Source organism: Aulonocara sp. 'chitande type north' Nkhata Bay, linkage group LG7 (assembly GCF_057382095.1).
Source record: "Aulonocara sp. 'chitande type north' Nkhata Bay isolate Kocher_YH1m ecotype deep benthic linkage group LG7, A_spYH_male_GT1.1, whole genome shotgun sequence".
Classification (NCBI taxonomy): domain Eukaryota; kingdom Metazoa; phylum Chordata; class Actinopteri; order Cichliformes; family Cichlidae; genus Aulonocara; species Aulonocara sp. 'chitande type north' Nkhata Bay.
Genome location: NC_141350.1, coordinates 53,122,383 through 53,144,151, shown reverse-complemented (window position 1 = coordinate 53,144,151; position 21,769 = coordinate 53,122,383). Strand labels below are relative to the sequence as shown.

The 21,769-nt window shown below is 39.2% G+C and overlaps 1 protein-coding gene across 25 annotated transcripts in view; it reads left to right on the top strand.

The window, feature by feature from the left end:
* The first annotated feature begins 330 nt into the window (after positions 1-330).
* fnbp1b (formin binding protein 1b) overlaps positions 331-21,769 on the top strand; it is a 56,307-nt gene continuing 34,868 nt past the window's right edge. For 2 of the 25 annotated variants that reach the window (XM_086301262.1, XM_086301260.1), the window contains exons 1-2: positions 3,146-9,419; positions 18,391-18,506. In XM_086301262.1, the coding sequence (XP_086157388.1) occupies positions 9,258-9,419; positions 18,391-18,506 (278 nt within the window). In that variant the 5' untranslated portion in view covers positions 3,146-9,257. Of the gene's footprint in view, positions 733-3,138; positions 9,420-16,271; positions 16,846-17,577; positions 17,635-18,390; positions 18,507-21,769 lie in introns of those variants that run through there. The other 23 variants (XM_086301267.1, XM_086301265.1, XM_086301277.1 and 20 more) reach the window with 19 other exon arrangements.

The window sequence follows — 21,769 nt, the reverse complement described above, 5'->3', positions numbered from 1 at the left end:
TCGCTACGCAAAGTTTTAAGTAGATAGAAAATATACATCAAACCTATAAGTATGTAACACATTGTGGATCTTGTGAGGTACATGTTTACATTAAAGGCGTTGTCGGCGTCATGCGTGATCGCCATGGCTCATCAGACAAGGAGTGGGGGGGGGGGGGGGGGGGGGGGGACCCTGACAAAAGACGAGAGAGAAAGTAGGGTTTGTTGGCCAGAAGTTACTCCGAAACCCTCTGGGACTATTCAATGCAACATCTGCCAAGGGTGGCGACCCCTTTCACACCACTCCCCTGCGTTCATATAGCATTTCTAAACGGGCTTTTCACCAGTGCAATGACACAGCGAGGAGAGTGAGCGAGCAGAGATATCGGTAAAGGCTTTATTGGACAACCCCGCAGTGACACCCCCCACCAGGCTTTTTTTTCTTCTCGGCTGTGCGCGCGCAGGAGCAGCTGTCATTGGCGCTTGTGCCCGCGCGCTGCATTTAGCGAGACTACCCTGTTTGAAGATTATGCTGCAGCTCTTGGCCATCTTGTGTCAGACAGGATGAGAGTGTGAAAAAAACACCTACAAGGAGAGGAGCGTTTTTTTTCTTCTCAACGTTGACAGGCGAATACCACAGAGGCAAAAATCACGTCTGCTATCGGCGCTGTGTGTGTTGGAAAGACCTCGTACGAGCTGTGGATTATTCCTAGGACATCACACTGAAACCATGAGCTGGGGGACAGAGCTATGGGTGAGTCCTGGTGCACTTGTAACGTTTGCTCTCGCTTTATCATTGAGTGCGTGCGTGCGTATAACGGTTCTCAGAATAAACACGCGTGTGACAATGCGCAGTACCCCGCTTTTTTCCGCTAAAAACGATGTCTAGTGAGCACGTCTTTATGCGTGTTAGTGTTCGATGACACAAGCTAAAGGGGGGCTAATTTGTAGCAGTTATTGCGTGAGATTGTGTGTTTTATTACTACGAGGTGGCATGGTGTTGTTAGCAAGAAGGGAATGGTGCATAAATATGGGCAGCTAGCGTTAGCTCGCCATCCATTTTAGTTTACATTTGAGCCTTTCAAACCACGCTTTTGCACACACCCCCTCGCAATATAACACGGCAATTCCCGTTTCCCAGCGCAGACAAATCGTTGTGGCTGTTTGTTCTCTTTGCGGCGACGGTTGCCTTTTTTTCTCTTTGCTTGTTACCGTGTAATGAATGCATGGCTAACCCGCAGATAAATGCGCACATCTCACAGGCTGCATTATCAAAGCAAGCAGAGGAAGTAGATAAGGTTAAGTTCCCCTAGTTGTGCATCTCTGATCCTGAGGTTACTAAAACCAGAGGCAAATGTTGAACTCGTTCTTCCACTAAGTAGCAGGTTACACTCATTTCACTACTTATGGATTTATTACAGTCGCTACTTTTAAGCCCCCCAGCTGTGTAGTTGTTTGCATTCTCTAAAAAGTATTTGCATCTACAGAGAGATTTCAGATAGATTTTGAAATAAAAAGTTTTGCCATAGTAGCTGTTTCGAAATAGTAGGTTAACGCAGGTGTTGCTAATCACATTAGCGAAGGATCAGAGGTGTAATTAATGTGATTAGTAACACCTCTTATTTCATGTCAAGATAGTTGCTGTGAAAAAAAAAGAAACCGCATACTACATAGGCCTGTCTGAAAAGACAATAATATGGTTCCTGGAGTCACCAAGACCTTTATGAGCAGCAGCAGAAGACAAAGTAGAAGCCCGGTGACCCGACTACAATAAATTCCTCTACCATGATGTCACTTTTAAGCCTATTCCTCTTTGAAATTGACTTTCAGGCAGTGTTGAACTTCTTACAACCTGGAAGTAGCCCTCATCAAGCTAGCTGGCATTTCCTAATTTGTATTCAGACACATGCTCACACTTGTAAGGCAACCATGTAAAGAAAAAGGAAAAAGCAAAGCAGTAATGAACATTACAGCACTCTTTTTTTATGACTCGATAATAGGTAGTTGCTGCAAGTGTGAAAGAGTGATTCTTCTCCCCCCCAGAGGTGCTTGCTTGTTGGCTGTTTCACAATTAATTGCACGTTTTAAATATAGCACATGTGCTAGTTTGTGCTTTGGCACAGACATGCATGAAGCCAAGCACGGAGTATAGATTTGAACCCGTCAGGAGGGTCAGAGTGTATTTACATAAACTCACGTTGCACCGTTTTTCATGCAAATATTTATAGCAAACACAGCTTCTTTTAATATGAGGTGTTCAGCTTGAGAAATGTATTTGCTTGGTTTTTACCTGTGTGCAATATATCACATTACAGTCTCTTTAGGATTGCAGCTTGGAGCCCTTTTTGCCCTGACACAAACAGCAGTCTAAAGTCAATGTTATAAGTTTGATTTTTTTTCTTCTAGTAGACATCAAGTGGTCTGGAGATAGTTAACGTAGGGATGTTTTTTCATTTTAAAAAAAATGGAGGGGGAGCCACTCACTGAATTCTCCAGTAATTTACCTGGTCCAAAGTTCACAAAGAAAACCAATGGCACTCCACATTTTGTTGCAGTTTTTCTGTGCTCTCTGTGTATTTTCATTTTTGTACCACAATGCTTGGCTGACAAATGCTATTGCCTAGGTAGTCATGCATAGCCAAAATACCCTTGAGGTACTTTACAGACTTTCATGTGTACCTTTTGGTCTGGAAAGCATTTACAAGTTTTTTTTGCAGAGAATAATGTATTACAACCAGATGCTTGCTTTTTTTTTCTTAGCAGGCTGAATAGAGTCCAGACACTTGATTCTTCAACATGCAGGTTGATTTGAGCAGTGCTCTGCAGGTGGACAATGCACACAGCTAATTGGGCTGTCGTCCCAACACAGCAACCTCAGCTATGCTATTGTGGCAGCACCCACACTTTTAAGTAGAACAAGGATGTAACTAACCAGTATGTTGTTGGTTAGATTGCATAGTTGTGCCCTGCATCTATGCACGATCTTTATTATGTACAATCCAGTTACTTTTATGTTTATTAAACAAATATAAGTAGACATCCCTCACATTTGAAGAGCTATAGGCAGAAAAGTTTTCACAATAAAATTGTTATCATAATAACTGTTTTAAGATGAGTGCACGGTTTCAGCATTAGCTGTCACAAGGCTCGAGTGTAATGTTGCACTCACTTAATGCAACGCTATCCATTTGCTATAAATCTAGAGAGAACAGCATAGCTGAACATGAATGGATGAAATATCAAAAATTCTGCTTGCGTAAACCATCCATTGCTTAATCATTGCAGCTGTAGTTATTATCCTGGCACAACACAAATTACTGGACATTAGCCTTAAAAGGAGCATGCAGCGTGACAGATGAAGGTTGAGTCACGACATGCACTGGACTTTTTCAACAAGCTCATCCTGTTGTTTCTCGCTTTGAACAGGAAAGTGTATGATATTTCAGGAAGTGAAGTAAAAGTAGAGCACAGTTTCTAAACTCTTAGCCACATGGTGAGGTAGTGCAAACAGATCTTATGGCGATATTTCTCCCTTTGCTGCTTTGTGGAGACAGTAGAGTATAACTGAAACTTTATCACAATAGAGAATAAAGTGTTAGCAGAACTGTATCAAATTACTTTTGTGGCTTGCAAATGTGAGCGTTAGACAGACTAACAGGGTAAATAAATGAACTTGACTTGTGGTGGGTCTTTATTGTTTGAACTGCATTACTCACAATGAGTAAAGCACCAACCAGTCAACTCCAAAATGTTGAATACCTTTGGTGCAACATCACAGCACCGATAATAGCATTCACTGTGTTCTTAAAGAAAGGTTTTGAGAATGTTTACTGGCATGCCATCACACTCATGTCCTTGTCACAGTACCAGTTAGATCAGTGTTACAGAAACAGTGTGTCAGAAGAGCCTAGCTATGGTTTGCAACATTATTTCTAAACAGCATTTGCCACTGACGATACAACCTAACCAGGATATTAAACATCATTACATTCTGACAAAATGCTATAAAAAGTAAGTTGGCATCAAAGTCTTTGCAAGATTGTTAGGAAATAACTGGCTTTCTTTTTGTGAAAGCAGAGAATTGAGTAAAACAATTAGAATCACATGCATGCACAAAAGGGAATAAGCATTATGTACAAACGTGACCGAATGGAACGAAACAAGAAGGAAGTCAAATGTGGTCTAACTTGTGACTGTTTCAATGTGGACCTGGTGTCAGAAAAAAATTACAATTTTGTTCCTAACTATAGAGGTCTTGTCACCTTTAATTAAAAAAAAAAATCTAAATCAAGTCAGATTGAAGTATTGAAGAAAGCAAGACCGCAGCATTTCCTCTGAGATGTTGCTCAGATGCACAGTGTAGAGCTGGTGCTTTAAGCTGCAGAGGTGCTACTATGTGAAGATCAATGAAAGAAGAAGATGCACATAATATTCTCAAAAACCAAAGTTGCATAGCTGTGAAAACTGAAAAAAGAAGTTAACCTCACCTTCTGGCTTTACAATGTGACTATAGAGCTTTCCATTATGACACACCTTGAATGTTTCACTTCTCTCGTGTGGATAATTTGGGAACTGGACAGAAGCTGCTTTTCTCACAGTTATGTTGGAGTCCACTAAGTCTGCACTGCCTGTAGGATGTAAAAGTGTCTTTTCCTGTGACATAACTAATTGATGAGGCAACATGGACAAGGCTGAAACTCTACTCAGAGAGCAGCAGCTTAAGGTGAGTTGAGCTTTACAGAAGCATCTCTGGATTTATGAATGAGGACACAATATCCCACAGAAGTGAAGTGAACTTTCCCAGTTTCTTTGATTGTGCATTGTATTGTATTGACAGTTTCACCCAAGACATGGATCTGTGTATTGGCCATCAAAAGGAAAAGTTGTACGGTTTGGAGAGGATTTGTAAACTTGCTTGCTTTCTCTTATATTTTTAATTGGAAATTTTAAGTCAACACCTGATGGTTTTAGTCTTGCATTTGCAGCAGTGAAGTATTCAGGGCTCTTTTCCTGGTGGTGTTTTTGGAGTCTAGTGTTAGGCAGATATTTCCCCAGTGTTTTCTGCTGTTCCATTTCATCTTGATTCAAGCTCCCCTGGGGTCTAGCCTCATCCCTCCTGGTGTTCTCTTGATATTCAGGGCACTTCCAGGACTGAAACCTGAGCTAGCTTGTTTCTTTCTATCAGTGTGTTGGAGTCAGTGGGGGTCAGAGCCTGAAACCCTTGGCAGACTACAACCACCATTGCTCTCACCATTAAATCTTGTACCCGTCACCACCCACCTGCTGACTCAGTGATACCACTTCCAGTCCATTTTCTCTTCTCCTCCTTTAAGCTCTTGTGATGCTAAAACAAAGATGAATGAATCTGGATTTGTTCTAAAGGCTCTTAAGGAGTGAAGAGCAGAAGAAAGTGGTATTCATACAGAATTGGCTCACAGCATTTTTTTTAAAATTAGCTAGACCATTTAGAGTAGAATTTGATTTGATTCTCATTTGCTGGTTTCTTAAATGTGAAAATTTGGTGCTTTTCAGATGACACGTGACTTCCTCCACAATGGGAGCGGTTTAGGCTGTTTTGTCATGTTGTCCATGGAAATGTGACTCATTTCCTCCCACCACAGAGTGTAACTGTAACCTCTAATCTTTAGTCACCACCTCTTTTGTTATTTGTAAAGCCAGACTCTAATCATTGCTGTGACAGTGGCAAATATACAGCTGTTGAACTGCAGTCACTCCAAGTTGACATGTTGTCACCTGAACCTTGTAGCTGTCTGTATTATCCTAATTGCTGTTATATTGTACTGCATACTGTAAGTGTGACTTGTAGTGATGGTAGTGTATTTATTGTCTGTTATTTTTGCGGCTTTTACATTTTGGTTATCCCCAAAGACAAATTGTATGTGATAGCACAGATGTTACATATAACCATCTAGGAAGCATCAGAGTGTGTGTGTGTGTGTGTGTGTGTGTGTGTGTGTGTGTGTGTGTGTGTGTGTGTGTGTGTGTGTGTGAGAACGTGCTGAAAACATGGGTTTAGTGGTTGTTGTGAATGCACTTCCTGATACTTTGCCTTCTGGAAATCTGTTCATTTTTATTCAAGATGTGGTCAGACCATATTATCAGTTACTTCAGGACTTGATTCATGTCAAATTTAGTTATTTAGTGGTAATAAAAACTGGACCATGCAGACATCCAGTTACTACATGTTTGTCTCCCACTTTTTTAACTGCGGGACTCCATTTCTACCAATTACTCTAGCCCACTCATACCTTTCTTTAATATTGCTCAGTAGCTCTTGTCTCTTACACTCTTTTCATGTTCACTCGTTTGGAAACAGCTTTAAAATACTGTTTGTTTGCTTTGACCATGTCAATACAGCATTTATGCGTTGTAGTTTTTTGGGGGGGATGCACCAACTTCTTAAACAGGCATTGGTTCTTCAGCCTCAGTCCCTTCAGTTTTGATTATATCTGTGATATTCCTTCCTTTACAGTTAGAATAAGAATAAGAACTGACTTCATATTTTATGGTTAATAAGTGACTGTGTGAGCTTTTTTGAGGCTTCCTTGGAAAACTACAGTGTTGTAATGGATTCTGCTTTTGCAGGATTCTGCATTAAACCTATTTTGTCTCAGCTAGACTGGTATTTTGAATAAGGTAGAAGGTAAATTGTGTGCACTTACATTAATAATTAATAGTTAATGATGCCAGACAGAGAGGACAGAGAGCACTGATTGTAGTGTAAAATAGCTTTAACAGTAAATGCCATTTAAATCTTTAACCCTGATTCCCATTCAGTAACAGCTATGTCCCTCACATTTCTCCCTGAATAGGTGTTGCCCTCCATATACTGTACATTAAAATAGAAAACACTGCATAGAACTTTGTCAACATTTTTTTTTTGTGTAAGTGCCTCCATGATGAGTAATCTGCCTGTCTTGTCAGGCAGCCCCTAAAAAGAGGCATCTTTACTCATATCCTGAGATGAGGCATGTTAGGGTGGAGCGAAACGACTGCCACATAATTTAGAGATTGCCTGGGAAACTGTAGCACATATCTCAGCTCATTTAGATAAGTGAAAGTACTCCATGTTCCCTAAGGCCTTTACCTTGTGGAGAAGTAGTACACATATTAACATGAGCGTAAAAGAGAGAGAAATGAATGGATTTATAAAATCCAGTTATGGTCCCACAGTTTGTGTGGCCTGTTAGCAGATTACTGGCTTTTGTTCAGCTGTGTTGGTTTAACAAGTACACTAGTGAAAAAAAAACAAAAAAAACAAGTACACTAGTGAAAAACAAAAAAAACAAGTACACTAGTGAAAAACAAAAAAAACAACAAGTACACTAGTGAAAAACAGCGCTCTCTGTTGTATTAGCAACACTGCTCCCTGACTGCGCTAGCAGTAGTTGTATGACTTCACTTTTAAATTGTGTTATGCCACTCAAGTATAAATGACTTCTTGCTGATGTGCGCCTTCACCTTAAAGAAAGTGGTTTGACCCTTGTTATCTGAAGCTAAGCTGGAGTGAGTTGGAAGCATTTGCAATAAATGTTCCGTGTCACTTCTGAAGAAAGTCTCTAGCAAGACAGTTGGGTCAAAGTGTAAAATACATAAGATGCAAACATGCTTAATCTAGTCTCTCATTTACAACCACAATGTTTGCCAGCAGACTTAATTATAAGGTAGTGCAGTTTGTTTGTGTTATTTTTCTTTAAATTACATAAGTCCCATGGCAGCCATAATTTTATTTTAAGACTTGTTGACAAAGATGTGCAGTAATCTCAGACAGTATAGTTTGAGCCACTGCAAAGGAACATGTTGTTAGTATGTTATTCAGTGGAAAGTATTTAAATCGGGCATGTCATGGCAACATGTAGCATGACTGCCTTGAAACCCGGCATCTATACTATTAGGGACAGCTGAGCAGGGGTGTCATTTAGAACCTGAAGTCACTATTAACTCACTGCTTTGGCATGTGTCTGTATTTATTTACCAAGCAGCAACCTCTGGGCTTGTAAAAATGAAGCCAATGTCCAAGTGCCAAAGGTGCATTTCCTTAAATGGCCTAGTGAGGCTGGTTCCAAAGATGAGCAATCTGCAGCTGTGCAGTTACCACTCTCACTTAAAGTGTCTTCACACTTAAAAGTTATTGATGTTTGAGACATGGTTGCTTTTAATGCAAGGTGGGTGCTGAGACTGTTTTGGTGCATGTTGGAGCTTTTTTAAGCTCATTATTTTACATTATCTGACACTAGACTGACAGACACTGCAAGAAGTCTTTTCATAGCTTATTTATTTATAGGGGATGAATTTTAGCAATGACGAGAGGGATTGTGTTTGTGTAATACACCCTTAGCTATGGATGCCTTGAGCTGGTCAAACTGGTGATAACTTAGCACTGCCATTAGCACTTAGCAATCCTCTCATAATTTAGCTGTTAAAAAATAAAACAAAACAAAAAGTAGCAATAGTAATTATGGCTTAAATCTTTAAAACAGTAGTTCAGGTAAGTTCACAGAGGATCTTTCCTATGTGCTATAATAGCATATATCTGCAATAAGCTAATATCAGAAAATGCTGTTACAGGTTGATTCAATTGCAAGTTGTTTGCAAATTAGAGTGCCAGATTTAGGTAAAGTATAGATCAGCCTATATGTAATGGACAGTCAGTACACCTCTTGCTTTAGTGATCCATTTATATAATCTTATGAAGCTTATGGACAGGGAATCTATCACAGTTAAATGTAGATAACATTCAGCTTGAAGAAATGAGAGATGATTATCAACTGACAGACTAAAATATAAATTCATTACAGTTCATTCAAATTGGGCATTTTCCAAAGTTCAAAGTTTCCTTCATTCCACAGACCGTGTTATATAAAGAATTAAAGAGCTTTATCCTCCAAAAAGAAGAAAAACAGCTCAGCAGGAACAATGGCTAATGTGTGTTTGCAGGATTAGCCACAAAGCAGCCTATTGGGTAGTAAAGGTAGAAGGGGGTGTAGTAATCAGATTAATGACTTCATGGTTTAATCAAGTTCTGTGCTAGTTCCTTCTCATTATGCTTCTTATTCTTGGTGCATTCTCGGAGTTTACACTGGCCCCTGTGAAATGAAAATGTTTGCGTATTAGGTATTATCAGGAGTCTTTGCACCACTGTATTCTGGATCTTCAAACTATCAGCACTCAATTATTATTCCAGGACAGGTTTTTCTTTTCTCTTTTATCCCAGTGAGACGGATTAATTTGCGACTTATTTTCCTATCCTGTTGCTTCATGAAAACAGTGACCATGTTGCGGAGAAGAAGTGAGTTTTTTGTTTTTCTGGACAGTGCTCTTTCTGTGATTACACAAAAAGAGGAACAGAAAGAAGAGCCACCGCTGAGCCCTAGTGACGAGTATCTACAGGTGCTACTGCAGATGAAAACGACCAGTGCTGTAAGTCAAGTATTTCTGACTTCAGTCATATTTGCACAGTGATTCGTTTAGTTCAGACAAACAGCAGGATTAGTCAAAGGTATGGGTAACAGTCATAAAGGGTTCTGATATACTGTCTGAGTGAAAGAAGAGACGCTGAGCTGCAGCAGAACTTTCCATTTGATGTCCAAACTTTCCTTCTTGAGTTGGCTATGACTAACAACTGACATGCAGAAATGTCCTGTTACATAAATGCCACACGAAGCTCTTCTTATTAAAGGAGCAAACCTATGAGAGCTCATACTTCTTACCAGCGTTACAAGACAGAAGTAAATAACAAGATAGCACAGTAAAAAAAACAAACTATAGCTTAAAGCAAGAGTGCATTATGCACATGTGCATGAATCAACTTCCATCCTTAAATTTTCAGACCATCAGAGGAGTTATTTCTATAAATACCTGCAGTGCATGCAAACAAGAGTTGTTTTACGTAAGGTCATCCACCGCCTCAAACAGCTGTTCATATTTTACAGGAAGTTTTGCATGTATGGTTGCTGCACATGTGCATTTGCCCTGGACACGTGTGCCTTGTACTTTCACAGTTATTTTCATATTACCTAACATGAGACAGTTGATAGCTGATCCTAAAAAGTGATAATAAAAATTGTTTTCATATCATCATCAGTTTTGCTGTTGTTGGTAAGGCTGAGGCAGGGGGGCACTGTATTTGAAGAGTGTTCTACCTGCTAGTCTTTTTTTGCTTTAATTCATTATGAGGACATAGGTAAATTTAGTGCTTACACCATAATAAGTCCTTTTAACCCAAGTTATGATGCCTCTGAGTGTACTTTCTTTCTTTAAAGTTGCCATTGCCCGTAAGTTTGCAGGTAGGCTACTTATTGACTTTTATAACTCACTGAATTTTGTGCTATTTATTTGTGCTATTTAAATACTCCACGCTGCAGCTGGTGGAGCTGTGATTGAATACGTGTACCATTTACAAAACTATTATTAGACCAAACCTACTTTGAAGTAATCATCATAATTTCACACTCAAAGCCTTAAACATTTAACATTAAAGTTAGTGTAACATCCTAACACAGACCGGCTTTTAGATGGTGTTTGATAATGATTTTGTTCATAGTTGGAGATAGGGCTGCCACGATTAGTCGACTAGTCACGATTATGTCGACTATTAAAATCGTCGACGACTAATTTAATAGTCGACGCATCGTTTGAAGCTTTGTAAGATCACAAAGGACGCAGGAATGAGTAGTAGGATTTAAGAGTGTAATAACGGACTGAAACAGAAGATGGCAGCACTGCATGTACAAGGATGCCAGCTGCCGTTAAACCCCGAAGAAGAAGAAGAAGCTGTGTCCCAGAATTCATAGCAGCCCAGCGCAGTTGTCAACAATGGCGGCAGCTAGTTAGTTTTAACTTTACTCTTATTATTCTTTCTTGGTCACAAAATAAACGTTTAACATATTTTCAGGCGAGAATGTAGCTGTGTAAACCTCAAATATCTGCTCAGTTTATCAAGACACCACATATTTTCAAAAGCGCTCCGACGTTTTCGGAGACGTCTGTTACCCACTAGCTCGTTAGCTAGGCGGGGGCAAGGCTAACTAGAGCCGTGAGAACACCGGACTCCCGGCAAATCGTTTTCAAACCCACCGCCGTCTTTCGCTAGTCAGGTTAAACATATATATAAGTCACTTAGATAACTTAAAAATGTTATTGTTTGGCTTTCTTTAGTATTTTATTTGTTCCTGAGTAAATCGGTTTGGCTGAGATTAAAGTTATAGTTTTTGCACAGCTAAAACTGTCAAGCAGACAGCTGATTATCAGAAGTGTGAGACGCTGGAGAATATACTCCGGTGTCCTGTTATATTTTAGAAAGCAAGGAGTTTATTAAACTTCACCGAAACAATCTGCAAATTTCATTAAAAATTAATAAACTACCATATTGTCTTTATTTTTAGTTAGCACAAACACTTCAAGCTGTAAGCTAATGATAGTTATATAAGACCAGATGCTGCTGGTGCAATAAGCTGTACGCTGTACGTCCAATGGATGATGATCTGATTAGTCGACTAATCGCAAAAATAATCGGTGACTAGTCGACTATCAAAATAATCGTTTGTGGCAGCCCTAGTTGGAGACGAGTGACGAGTACCTACAGCTCGTGCTGCAGATGAAAATAATTTTGTTTTGAGCTGTAGTATGCAAACAAATGCAAAATTTACACTCGACTGCTTATTTTAACAAAATGAAGCAACACATCTGTGACCTGGTGTCAGGTAGTTTTCAGCTGACTAAAAGTAAACTTTCAGTAATTTTACTAATTAAGCCATTTGGTTTGGGGGGATTTGTTTACCACAGTTGTGAAAACACCTTGGATTTAAAGATGTAGCTCTTTAGTTTAAATCAATCGTGACCAATTTCTCCTCCTGGACTAGGGGGTCATACCGAGCTATGGAGGCATTGTTCCACCCCACTTTATTGGACAAAGCCTGATGTGTGTCAGAGAGAGGGTTTGGCATCTCCACCAAATATTTGTTCTTGCAGCTGAACGCCCACTGTCGTGAGGAGGCACAAGAAAACGCTGCATTGACCCACTCAGGGGGACATCAGTTTTCACTCCATCTCTGAGGGTGGTGCTTTTGTCTGGTCAGTAAAAAGCTGTATGTAACGTTCTGAATAATCACTTAATAAACCAGACCAGGACATTTTGTGCAACTTTGTTTTTTTTAAAGTTGAGGCTACATTTGGTAGAACAATTGGGCTATTTGTTTTTTTTCTTTCTTTCTTTGGTGTGACCCTCACAATTTAATGACCAGTTCTCAGTGAAAGCAGATTCTTCTCATTCGGGACGGGGTTTGTCAGCTAATGAGACTCAAAATAGTTTGCTCATATTTCCCGTGATTAGAGTTTAAAGCTGTTCTGATACCCATAACACTAGTTTGGTGTGAAACAAAACAAAAACCTCTGCAACTCAGTCAGTCAGTGGTCTGTGTAGGAATCCCCGTCATTATATACCTTGCATGATTCACTTCCACCAGCAAAAGTCTAGACAAGTAGAAAAGAAAGAGCTCCTCCTTTGACAGCACAGGCCTGCTGTTCTTGCTCTTCAGTCAACGCATTGACCCTTCAAAATAAAGGCAAAAGCATCCATGGACTTTTGCACTGCTCCCTCTCTAGGTGAGCATCTGTCTCCTCGACCTCTCCGGGTTACCCTCTGTGCTCGTGTGACCTCATCACTTTCTGTTCTTTCTTTTCATTCAAAGCCTTTCAGTGGGTGGTTAGACTCCTTATGTTTAAAGTTGAAATCCGATTAAAGGCTTAATTGGAATTTTGCAATTGCATAAATAAAAAAAATAAAAAGCGATGCATCAAAATAATTTCAGTAAAACATTTCCCAGTGGGGACTTATTGTTATTTTTAATTTATTTTTAATTTACTGTAGAATTGACTACGTTGCAGAGAGAAATAAATGAAGCACATTATACAAACTCTTTACTAACAAAACAAAGCCAAACATAATTCATACTTTCATTTTTTAAAGTTATTAGTCTGTAATTCCTTTTCATGTTCTTTCCTCTGAGTTGACAAGTGAAATAGCCCCCCCTCGCCCCTTTTTCTTTATTCTTGTGCTTTAATGGCATATTGATTTTTACTGTGATCAGCAGAGCAGCAAACTGACCTCTTCAGGGTTGGTATGAGTCCAGTAATATAAGAAGTGTGCCCAGAAGTTTGCTGATGTAACACAGGGCCTGTTTCAGGTGCTTTTTCCATGATCTCATTATCCTGGCTGTACAAAAGGAGAGATAACTATGCTAAACGGTTTCCTTTTGGTGCTCCCTGCATTCCTTCATGAAGTGAAAAGTCTAGGGCTGTCCTAAATACTCACATTTCGCTTAGCAGCTTTGGTAGTAATCAAAAGCAAATATCTCAATCTTTAACCTCTTAAGCCCCAAGCCTAACTGATCTCCTGCCTTTTGCCCCCGTATCAGGGGGCGTTGGGGCTTAAGAGGTTAACAAAACCTGGGGAGCAGGGTGCTAAAGATGATTGATCTGATGCCTTGTTCTTTAAACATAATTTTTATTTTAGGCTAATTATTTTAATTGTTGATTCTAAGCTTACTAAATATCTGAATGTAAGCGTGCTGATACTCTCTACTGTCTGCTGCTGAAGAAAGGAGAACAGACAGTAGGCCAGAAAATAATTTTTCTGCTTCAATACTATTTGTATATGACTTTACTACATTTCTTTTGACAGTTAAAGAAATATATACTGCTTAAAAGGTGCATTTGTTATTCAAAATCATTCAGTGGTTAGGAACTGATTATTAGGATAAGACTATTTTATTGTTTCCCATAGGATAGATAATAAAATCTTCATAGATTAGGCCACTGTTACATCCAAAAACGCGTAACATCAAAGATAACAAAAAACCCTGAATGGATTACTCCAAATCCCTTCAAATAGCTCTTATTGCTAATGTTGTTACGATAAGAAAAGAAGCCCCTTCTTTCAGTTGAAGGAAGAAGTGTAAGGTATACATCATGGAAGCAATGAAATGACCTGGAAATTTTTATTTTAAAGCTACTGAGACCCAGATTGGGTCAAAAGATTAGTTTTGACTTTAAATACCACTAAATTCATAGCAATTGTGAAATTTAGCCTGAGGTCTTCGTGAGGTTTGATTTAATTACACTGGTTTTCAAAAGCTCTGCTATTATCAGAGAGGTTGGAGTGATATTTTAAGGGCCTGAATGTTGGTGTTTGAATTTTTTTTTTTTTTAATACTAGTCACTGTTCATATATAACTTGTGCCCTTTTTTTCATTAGATTTTGCATAGAGGGAGAAGTTCCAACCACATAATATCATATATTGTTTACAAAGTGAAATATTTCTGTGAATTTAATCCAACAGGAATTTGTAACCATTCCAGTGAAACTGGCTCATCTTTGCCTCAGATGAGTTGATGTGTTGAGAAAGCCTGTCTTTAAATGGGGAGCAAGGCAATGGCCTGGGCCTTTATTATTTGTGGGATTGCAAAAGTTGTTGTTCAATAGTATGTATTAGTTCAGATTAAGTGGCAGTCTGATACCTGCACTGCAATCTTCCTAAAACGCTCAAGAATAACTAGAGTTTATGAGGCTGACCCTTATACAGATATGCATTAGTTTTCTTACAGCCCATGGACCACCTACGTAAATTTAGTAACTGCTAATGTTCCCTTTGTTCTCAGTTTGAATCTGTTTTCCATTTCCTGAATAATAAAAAACATTTAGTCACACAGTTATATTTATTTTCTTTTACATACGACCACACTAGTACATGTGGCTCACTGACTGGGACGGTATCCTGAAAAAATAAGTGCAGTGGACCTGGGTCATCTCCTGAAGGGATTACAGCATATTGGCTTTGATAGCAATAAAGTCAGGTGTCCGAGGCAGCAGATGAAAGGATGGTTGTCATAAGGTATTAGTACAAGGGGCAGTAGGAGGATTAATGGAATGGATTGTTTCAAATTTAATGTCTGTTAGAGGTTTTGTTTGTATTCAAACCACTTTTGTTATCATATTCCGTATTTCTACTTGAATTTTTCTCGTGTTTTTTAGGGCTACGACTAATTACACTTGATTGAATTTTGGCAGTCATTCATTTAGTGTGTTCTGTGTCAAAAACTAGTTACGTTTTCACAATTCTGCAGAGCAAATGTATGTATTATATTGGCTAATATTGGCTTAGTTGACTGGTGTCGGTCTTTTGGCAAGTAGCATGACATTTAATCAGAGATGGTGAGCAATTTGAATCTGTTGGGTCACATCTATTTTGTGATTCCTAAATCAGACATGTGGAGACCTTGCCCAAAAAGAGCCAGCACCAAGATACATAAGTCAGTCATGTGGAGGTTCAGCTTCAGCTGTGCAGTGACAGGCCTGTTTCTTGTTATTGTAATAAACAGTGTTGTGAAAAAGTCTTTGCTCCATACTGGTTTACTATTATTTTTGTATGTTTGTCACAATTAAATGTTTTAGATCATCAAACAAATTAAATAAGATAACACAAATGTAAACAAAAGGTCTAATGTCACACTTTTTCACACAGGGCTATATAGGTTTGGATGTTTCTCTCCCTTAATAATAAACACATTCATAATGTAGCATAAGTGTATGCTTTAAAAACTTTTTTGTGGCTTACTAGTTCTTTAAATTGAATCAGCGTCTTCAATGGTCTCATGGGATTAGCATCTCTGCTCATCACGTTGACATTGTGGTTTGAGCCATCATCTTGTGAATGCACATGCATAGTGGAAGTTTTAAAGTTTTTAATTGAGCAGTTCTATATATGCATGTTTTATGTTCCTCTATCCATTGAAATGAAAGTTATGCCTGAGTCTACATTCATATAAATAGAGCCTTCAAAATACCTGACCTTTTATTTGATGCCTGTCAAGTAGAGGTACTTACTTTGAAATATGTGGGGTCAAAACCTCCCAGCAGAAAGGTTTAAGTCTGCCCCACCTGATACGTTTGGGAAGTCAGTAACTCCAGTTTATCAATAAAACCAGCTTGAGATGCTCCTGTTGTTGAGATCATGGCATTACAATACAGGATTGAAAATGTGGTGTGACCTAATGATAAAGTATGAGTATATGCTTGTGTCTTACTTTCACATAATGCATTTCTTTCTTTGATCGCACTCTCTTCTAATTCATAATTTATTAATACACTTTTTCTCTTGTAGCCTGCAAATTGCTTGGTTGATGGCTTTTCCATTTTACTTCAGGAAGTGTCTCTTGATTCGTGATCTCAGAATGACTCATCATTATCATGGATCCATTTTTTTATTTATTTTTTTATTTTTTTAAATTAGATAAATGGTAAAGTGAACAAGGTGACAATGTTTACAAGACCCCAGCAATGTGGGCTAGTCCCTCTTGTAATTTTAATCCCCTCGCATATAATCCCGCCTCTTCTGCCATTTCCATTCTTTTCATGACCCCTCCCTCTTTTTTTCCGCTCTCTCTCACTGTCCTCTCTCATCCCACTTATTCCACCTTACGGCTGATGGAGCATTAAGCCTGAATGCTGTGGGCAGCCATAGCTTCAGATTCAGAGCGTGCACTTGAGTGAGCCACTGCTGCGCGAGTTCCTCCCCTGGTCTTTCACATTCTTGCTGTTTCTGGATAATCAGAACTGGCCAGTTTCTGTTGTTATTGTGTAGAAGTGGGGGTTCATTGTTCCCCATAACGTTACCCCTTTAACTGTGGATATCTAGAGCATGGTCTTGTGGATGCCCTCTCCAAATTAACCACAGCTTTTTGGTGCTCTAATTTGGAGGACATCGGATGGACATTTTCTGGATTTGGATATTTTTGAATGATTCCACGACGAGACACAGTGGATAAGATGGTGCCCCTACAAAAAAGGGTAATCTGAGTTATGTGTGCAGAGGAGGAGAGGAGGGTTTTGTGTGCATGATGTGGGTGCAGCTATGCGTGCTTATTGTTTTCTGTTTTGTGCCCTGAATGCTGGATGTCTGTAATAATTTTCATCATGAAGTAAATATTGTTAATTGCTTTAATTGGAACATGGCGTCTCAGAGTGAGCATGTGCTTGGGTGATAACAACAAGCAGTGGATGGGTGTCTGAAAGTTTAGACTTTAGGATTGATGAGGCAGAGTTTAATTTCAGTAAAAATGTGTAAATCTGTTGATTTCATCTTCTGCTGAGTGGCTCGTTGATGAGGAGTGATTGCTCATTGAAACTGACTAACAATGCAGAGTGCACCGCTACCCCTCACCCTCATCCTTCTCACTCCATTGTTTTTGCTTGAGTAGCAGTTAATTGTGTGAAGGCTTGTTCAAAGGTGTGCAAGAAATTTTGATCACCCTCTAGACAACATTTTGTGGCTTCAGTAAAGCTAGAAATATATTTTCCTGAAGTGTTTGAATATTTTGCACTTCTAACAAATAAGCCAGTTTAACACACCTTCTCATAGGCTACACTAAGCCTCTTAAACTTTTCATCACCACAACCACTTCCTGTGTCTAAGGTAAGAAAGCGCACTTTGTGGAGGATGTTCTAAAGTGCCCTGCATGGTTTGCGTTGAGAATTAGAAAGAACTTTTTGCACTGTGCTTAAGAGCAATTATCTGCACTCAGGAAGACTACCGACATGTTAGAAGAGAGGATGGGAGATTGTTGGAGCCGAACTAAGGTTGTCCGTGTCTTCTTTGTTGTTCACCTTTGGAATTATTTTGTAATTCTCTTGGAATTAAGCATACGATTGTTAGTGAAACTTTGCACGTATGTAAATCGATATTCCAGATGAAGGCTTTTCTTTTTTGAAGTGATGAATTTCAAGACGTGACCTCAGCCAACTAAAGGCTCATTTTTTCCTCACAAGTCATGAACGAATCATGAAGAATGAGTTCAGTCTGAACAGCTGTGTTTGGTTATCAGTAGTGAGGATTGCTGCTGCTGCTACTGCTGCTTGTTTTTACTATGAGCTCTACTTTTTCTCTGTGACAGACCACAATTTGAAATTAAATTAAGAGTAGCAAGGGGAAACTTGCTGGAAAATGACTCGGTGTCAGGAGGAAAGTTGCAGGCTTATTCCAGGAAACACGTCCTTTGAAGAGTTTAAATCACAATTTAGGTTGTTTGAGATCAATTACTGAGAACAAACCAATGCGTGGCCTGTGGGAAGCCAGATGAGCAGTAGTCTACAAACAGAAGTTAAATTTTAATAAACTTAATGATTAGTATGAGCAGTGCTCAACTGCAAAGGTAAAAATGCAAGTGGGCCAGAGTAAGTGAGCAAAAGATCGACAGTAGGTCCCTTGCAGTGCCGTCATTGAACTGATTGAATCGTTTGTAATGCTTAACTTTCTTATTACAATGTAAATGGCATTACAGAGTGCTTTATTTTCCTTCTTGAATGATGTAATCACCATCTTCTTCTTTTCTGCAGGATCAGTTTGACAACTTGGAAAAGCATACACAGTGGGGGATCGAGTTTGTGGAAAAGTACACCAAATTTGTCAAGGAGAGATCAGAAATTGAAACCAACTATGCAAAACAGATTAGGTGAGTATTTAAGTTTACTCAGAATCACATTGTGGGTTGCAGAAGCAGTTGTAATAATGGTGAATGTTTTCCTCTTGATGACATAGATAAAAAAGACACACACAGAAACAGACACTACAGCAGGATTTGACCTACCGAAGTGCCCTTGAGACTGAATCTTAAACACCACATTTTGAAGCTGACCTTGACCTCTGGCTTCCCATAGGAAGAGGAGACTAAATGAACAATCCCATGTGGGAAACCGTGCATTGGAATACAAGTTATCAAGAAATTCTCTTATTTTCACAGCAGTGTTGTTGTTTGCCTGCAAGGAAGCAGAATTACCTTATGTAACTGCAGAACCAAACATGCAAGCGGAAGAGGTTGTCTATTCCCCTCCATCCTTTTTGTCTGTGAAGAGTCTGTCTGCTGCTTTGCACTCTCTCCTGCATGCTGTCTGATTGTGTTGCTAGCTTCAGTTTCAGGCAAGAGGAAGTCAGGTTGTGGGGGAAGGGGGTGAAGCTTGTGTTTCCATAGAGATTACTAGGTATCAGCATTATCAACCCCAGGTCTGACCCAGATTTTTTTCCCCCTCCAATCACAAGTGTTGGTCCCGCCCCCTCCACTGTGTTTTGCTGCAGTCACTTATTTTTTTCAGGGGAAGTAGTGGGAGTGTATTCGGTCCTGCATTGACAGGATGCGCTTCACAAGACCTCTTGCATCCATGCACAGTGGGAGATACCCCCCAAATCCACAATCCTCCTATTTAAAGAGGCCAGGCAATATGGCTAATGCTTTAAGTATTGACCCCCAACCCCCAGTTTCACAGAATCTAGCCACTACCATTCCAGTATTCACAATGAAGGCCTCTGTAACACGCCCTGTGATCCTGTATGCAGACCTTGCCATGCCTGTTTCTTGATAATTAAGTCAGCTTGAGATAATAGGACTATCTGTCTGTGTTTATATGCATGCATTACCTACATATCTCTGTATTCACTAACTTTTCAGACCTAAATACGGACACATGCAAACAGAGGTGTTTTTTTAATTGGTGCATATAGTTTTCCTAACTATTAATTTTGTTCTGTTCTTTTCTTTCTGCAAATCTGCTAAGTAATAATGTTGAACTTTAAGTATTTAAGGTCCTCTTTTATTGTCTGGATCATTTTAATGGCATGTAAAATACATTGCCTCAGTTAAATAAAATTAGTTAAATTAAAGCACCGCATTAGTAAAATAAGGTGGACCTAAGGTGGGCTTGTATGTAAACAAATATAGATATCCAATAATTCTGTTAGTTACTAGCATCTGTCACTGTGTGTTCCGCTCATCTAGCTATAGTAGGTTTATTGACCTGGAGGCTCTCCAGATGGTCCGAATGTTTTCAGGGCTTACTGTTATCTAGCATACACATATACACACAGATATATGTGCATATCGACATGCTTGACAGAAAAGCTAAAATGAGATAGTTAGGACATTAAGACAGAGGTTTTGCGACTCATTGAGTTTTCTATTGTTTTCAACACACTGGTTCTTTGTTGTGGTGCTACTTGGCCATACCTCAGGACTAATTACCCTCTGTAATCAACTTGATTTGTGACATCAGGTATAATCTATTGGGCACACTCATGCTAAAAAAAATGCAGAGCTCTTAAATCTAATAAACTAATGGAACTAATCCTTTGATCTAGTCCTCCTTTCTCCCAGCTGTGTTGCTGGGCAGATTTTTCAGGCTCAGAGGTAACGTCTTTAATCACAGTAGACAACTTGATAAGTCACAACAGGAAATGCACAGGTGTATTTAAAGACATTGCTTAACCTTGTGCAAGTTTATAGTTATGGTTTAACTTGCTGGGTTGCATATGAATCAGTTTTTTAATTTAAAAAAAAATAATTCAAATAATTCTTTGTTCACCCAGATGTTATATCTGGGTGAACAAAGACTCACATTTTATATTCCTCTAGGCCAAAGGATTAAGAGAGAAAATGTTTGTCAGATCAATAAGCCTGCAGAAATGGGCCAATTATGGGGGAGGAATCATCAATAAGTGAGGCCACAGTTTTAACACAGTTGCAACAAATGCTTCGTGAAACATATGAAACACTTTGCTTTTCTAAAGAACTGAATGCCATGTATGACTATAAATCTACTTTACACCATTTCATCACCATACCAACCACACTGCACCAATCCATGAATAATCCTCTTTCCCTGAATTGGTGTAAACATGCACAATGCTTCAGTGTAGTCATTGCAGGGGCAGTGCATTAATGCCCCACCCTCCTCTCCCCTAGAGTCCAGTCTGGAGTAATCCAAATCAAAGTGGGAATAAAATCTTGCTGAAAACACACTGGTAGAGGGAGAAAATGTTATCAACTGCTTCAGAGATTTTGCCTCAGTAACGGTACAGAAAAATATGGAGACATATCCTCTTAAGTTGCCCCAAACCCCATTTAACCATCCTCATTTAAAGCTAGTTGTTACCCTAGTTTCAACACATTTGCTAAATATGTTGCTGAGTTGAGTGGGACACATACAGTCTGACACGTGGCTTCTGGCTGTGAGTGAATGAATGAGTGAGTGGGAGCTAGGGCTATAATTAGAGGTTGGGTGAAAAGGAGAGAGAGATAGGCACATAGATCTGCCTAGCAACAGTGCAAACACCACTGGAAAGTCGTGTGGGGGATGTGGGTATGAGGGAGCTGGATGGAGTTCATGCAGACCCACATTATATCTTTCTTAATACATTTATTATTTATTTCGGCATGAATTAAGCAAGCTCTTGTGCAAGCTGAGGCATTTAGGTCCCATCACTGAACAAACTGCTGGAATCCCAGATCAAACACAGTCACCAATGACTGTAATCAGCTCTTTGCATCAGTTTACATTGACATGGTGTAATAATTTGGACAATAATGCCACCAAAGGTTCATGACATTAGACTGGAAAATTTCACTTTCTCCTTTTCATGTCTTTTCTCTGTATGAGTTAACAAATTTGTGGCTTTTTCATTTTGGTATGTCTTTTTTTTGTTAGTCCACAGCTTGGATATGCATTTTTAATTTGACAACAGTTCCTCTAAATTAGACAAAGGATCCTAAAGTGCAAGCACACAGTGTGCTCAAATCTTTCAGAACATTGAGTATGTTATTATGATTTGGTGACAGAGTCCCAGTTGGCTGATAATGAGTCTGGCACAGTGTCTTTATGAAACGTGTGACATGATGTACTGTAGCCTGCAATGCATCACGTTGCTGGGCTGCATGAAAGACAGTGA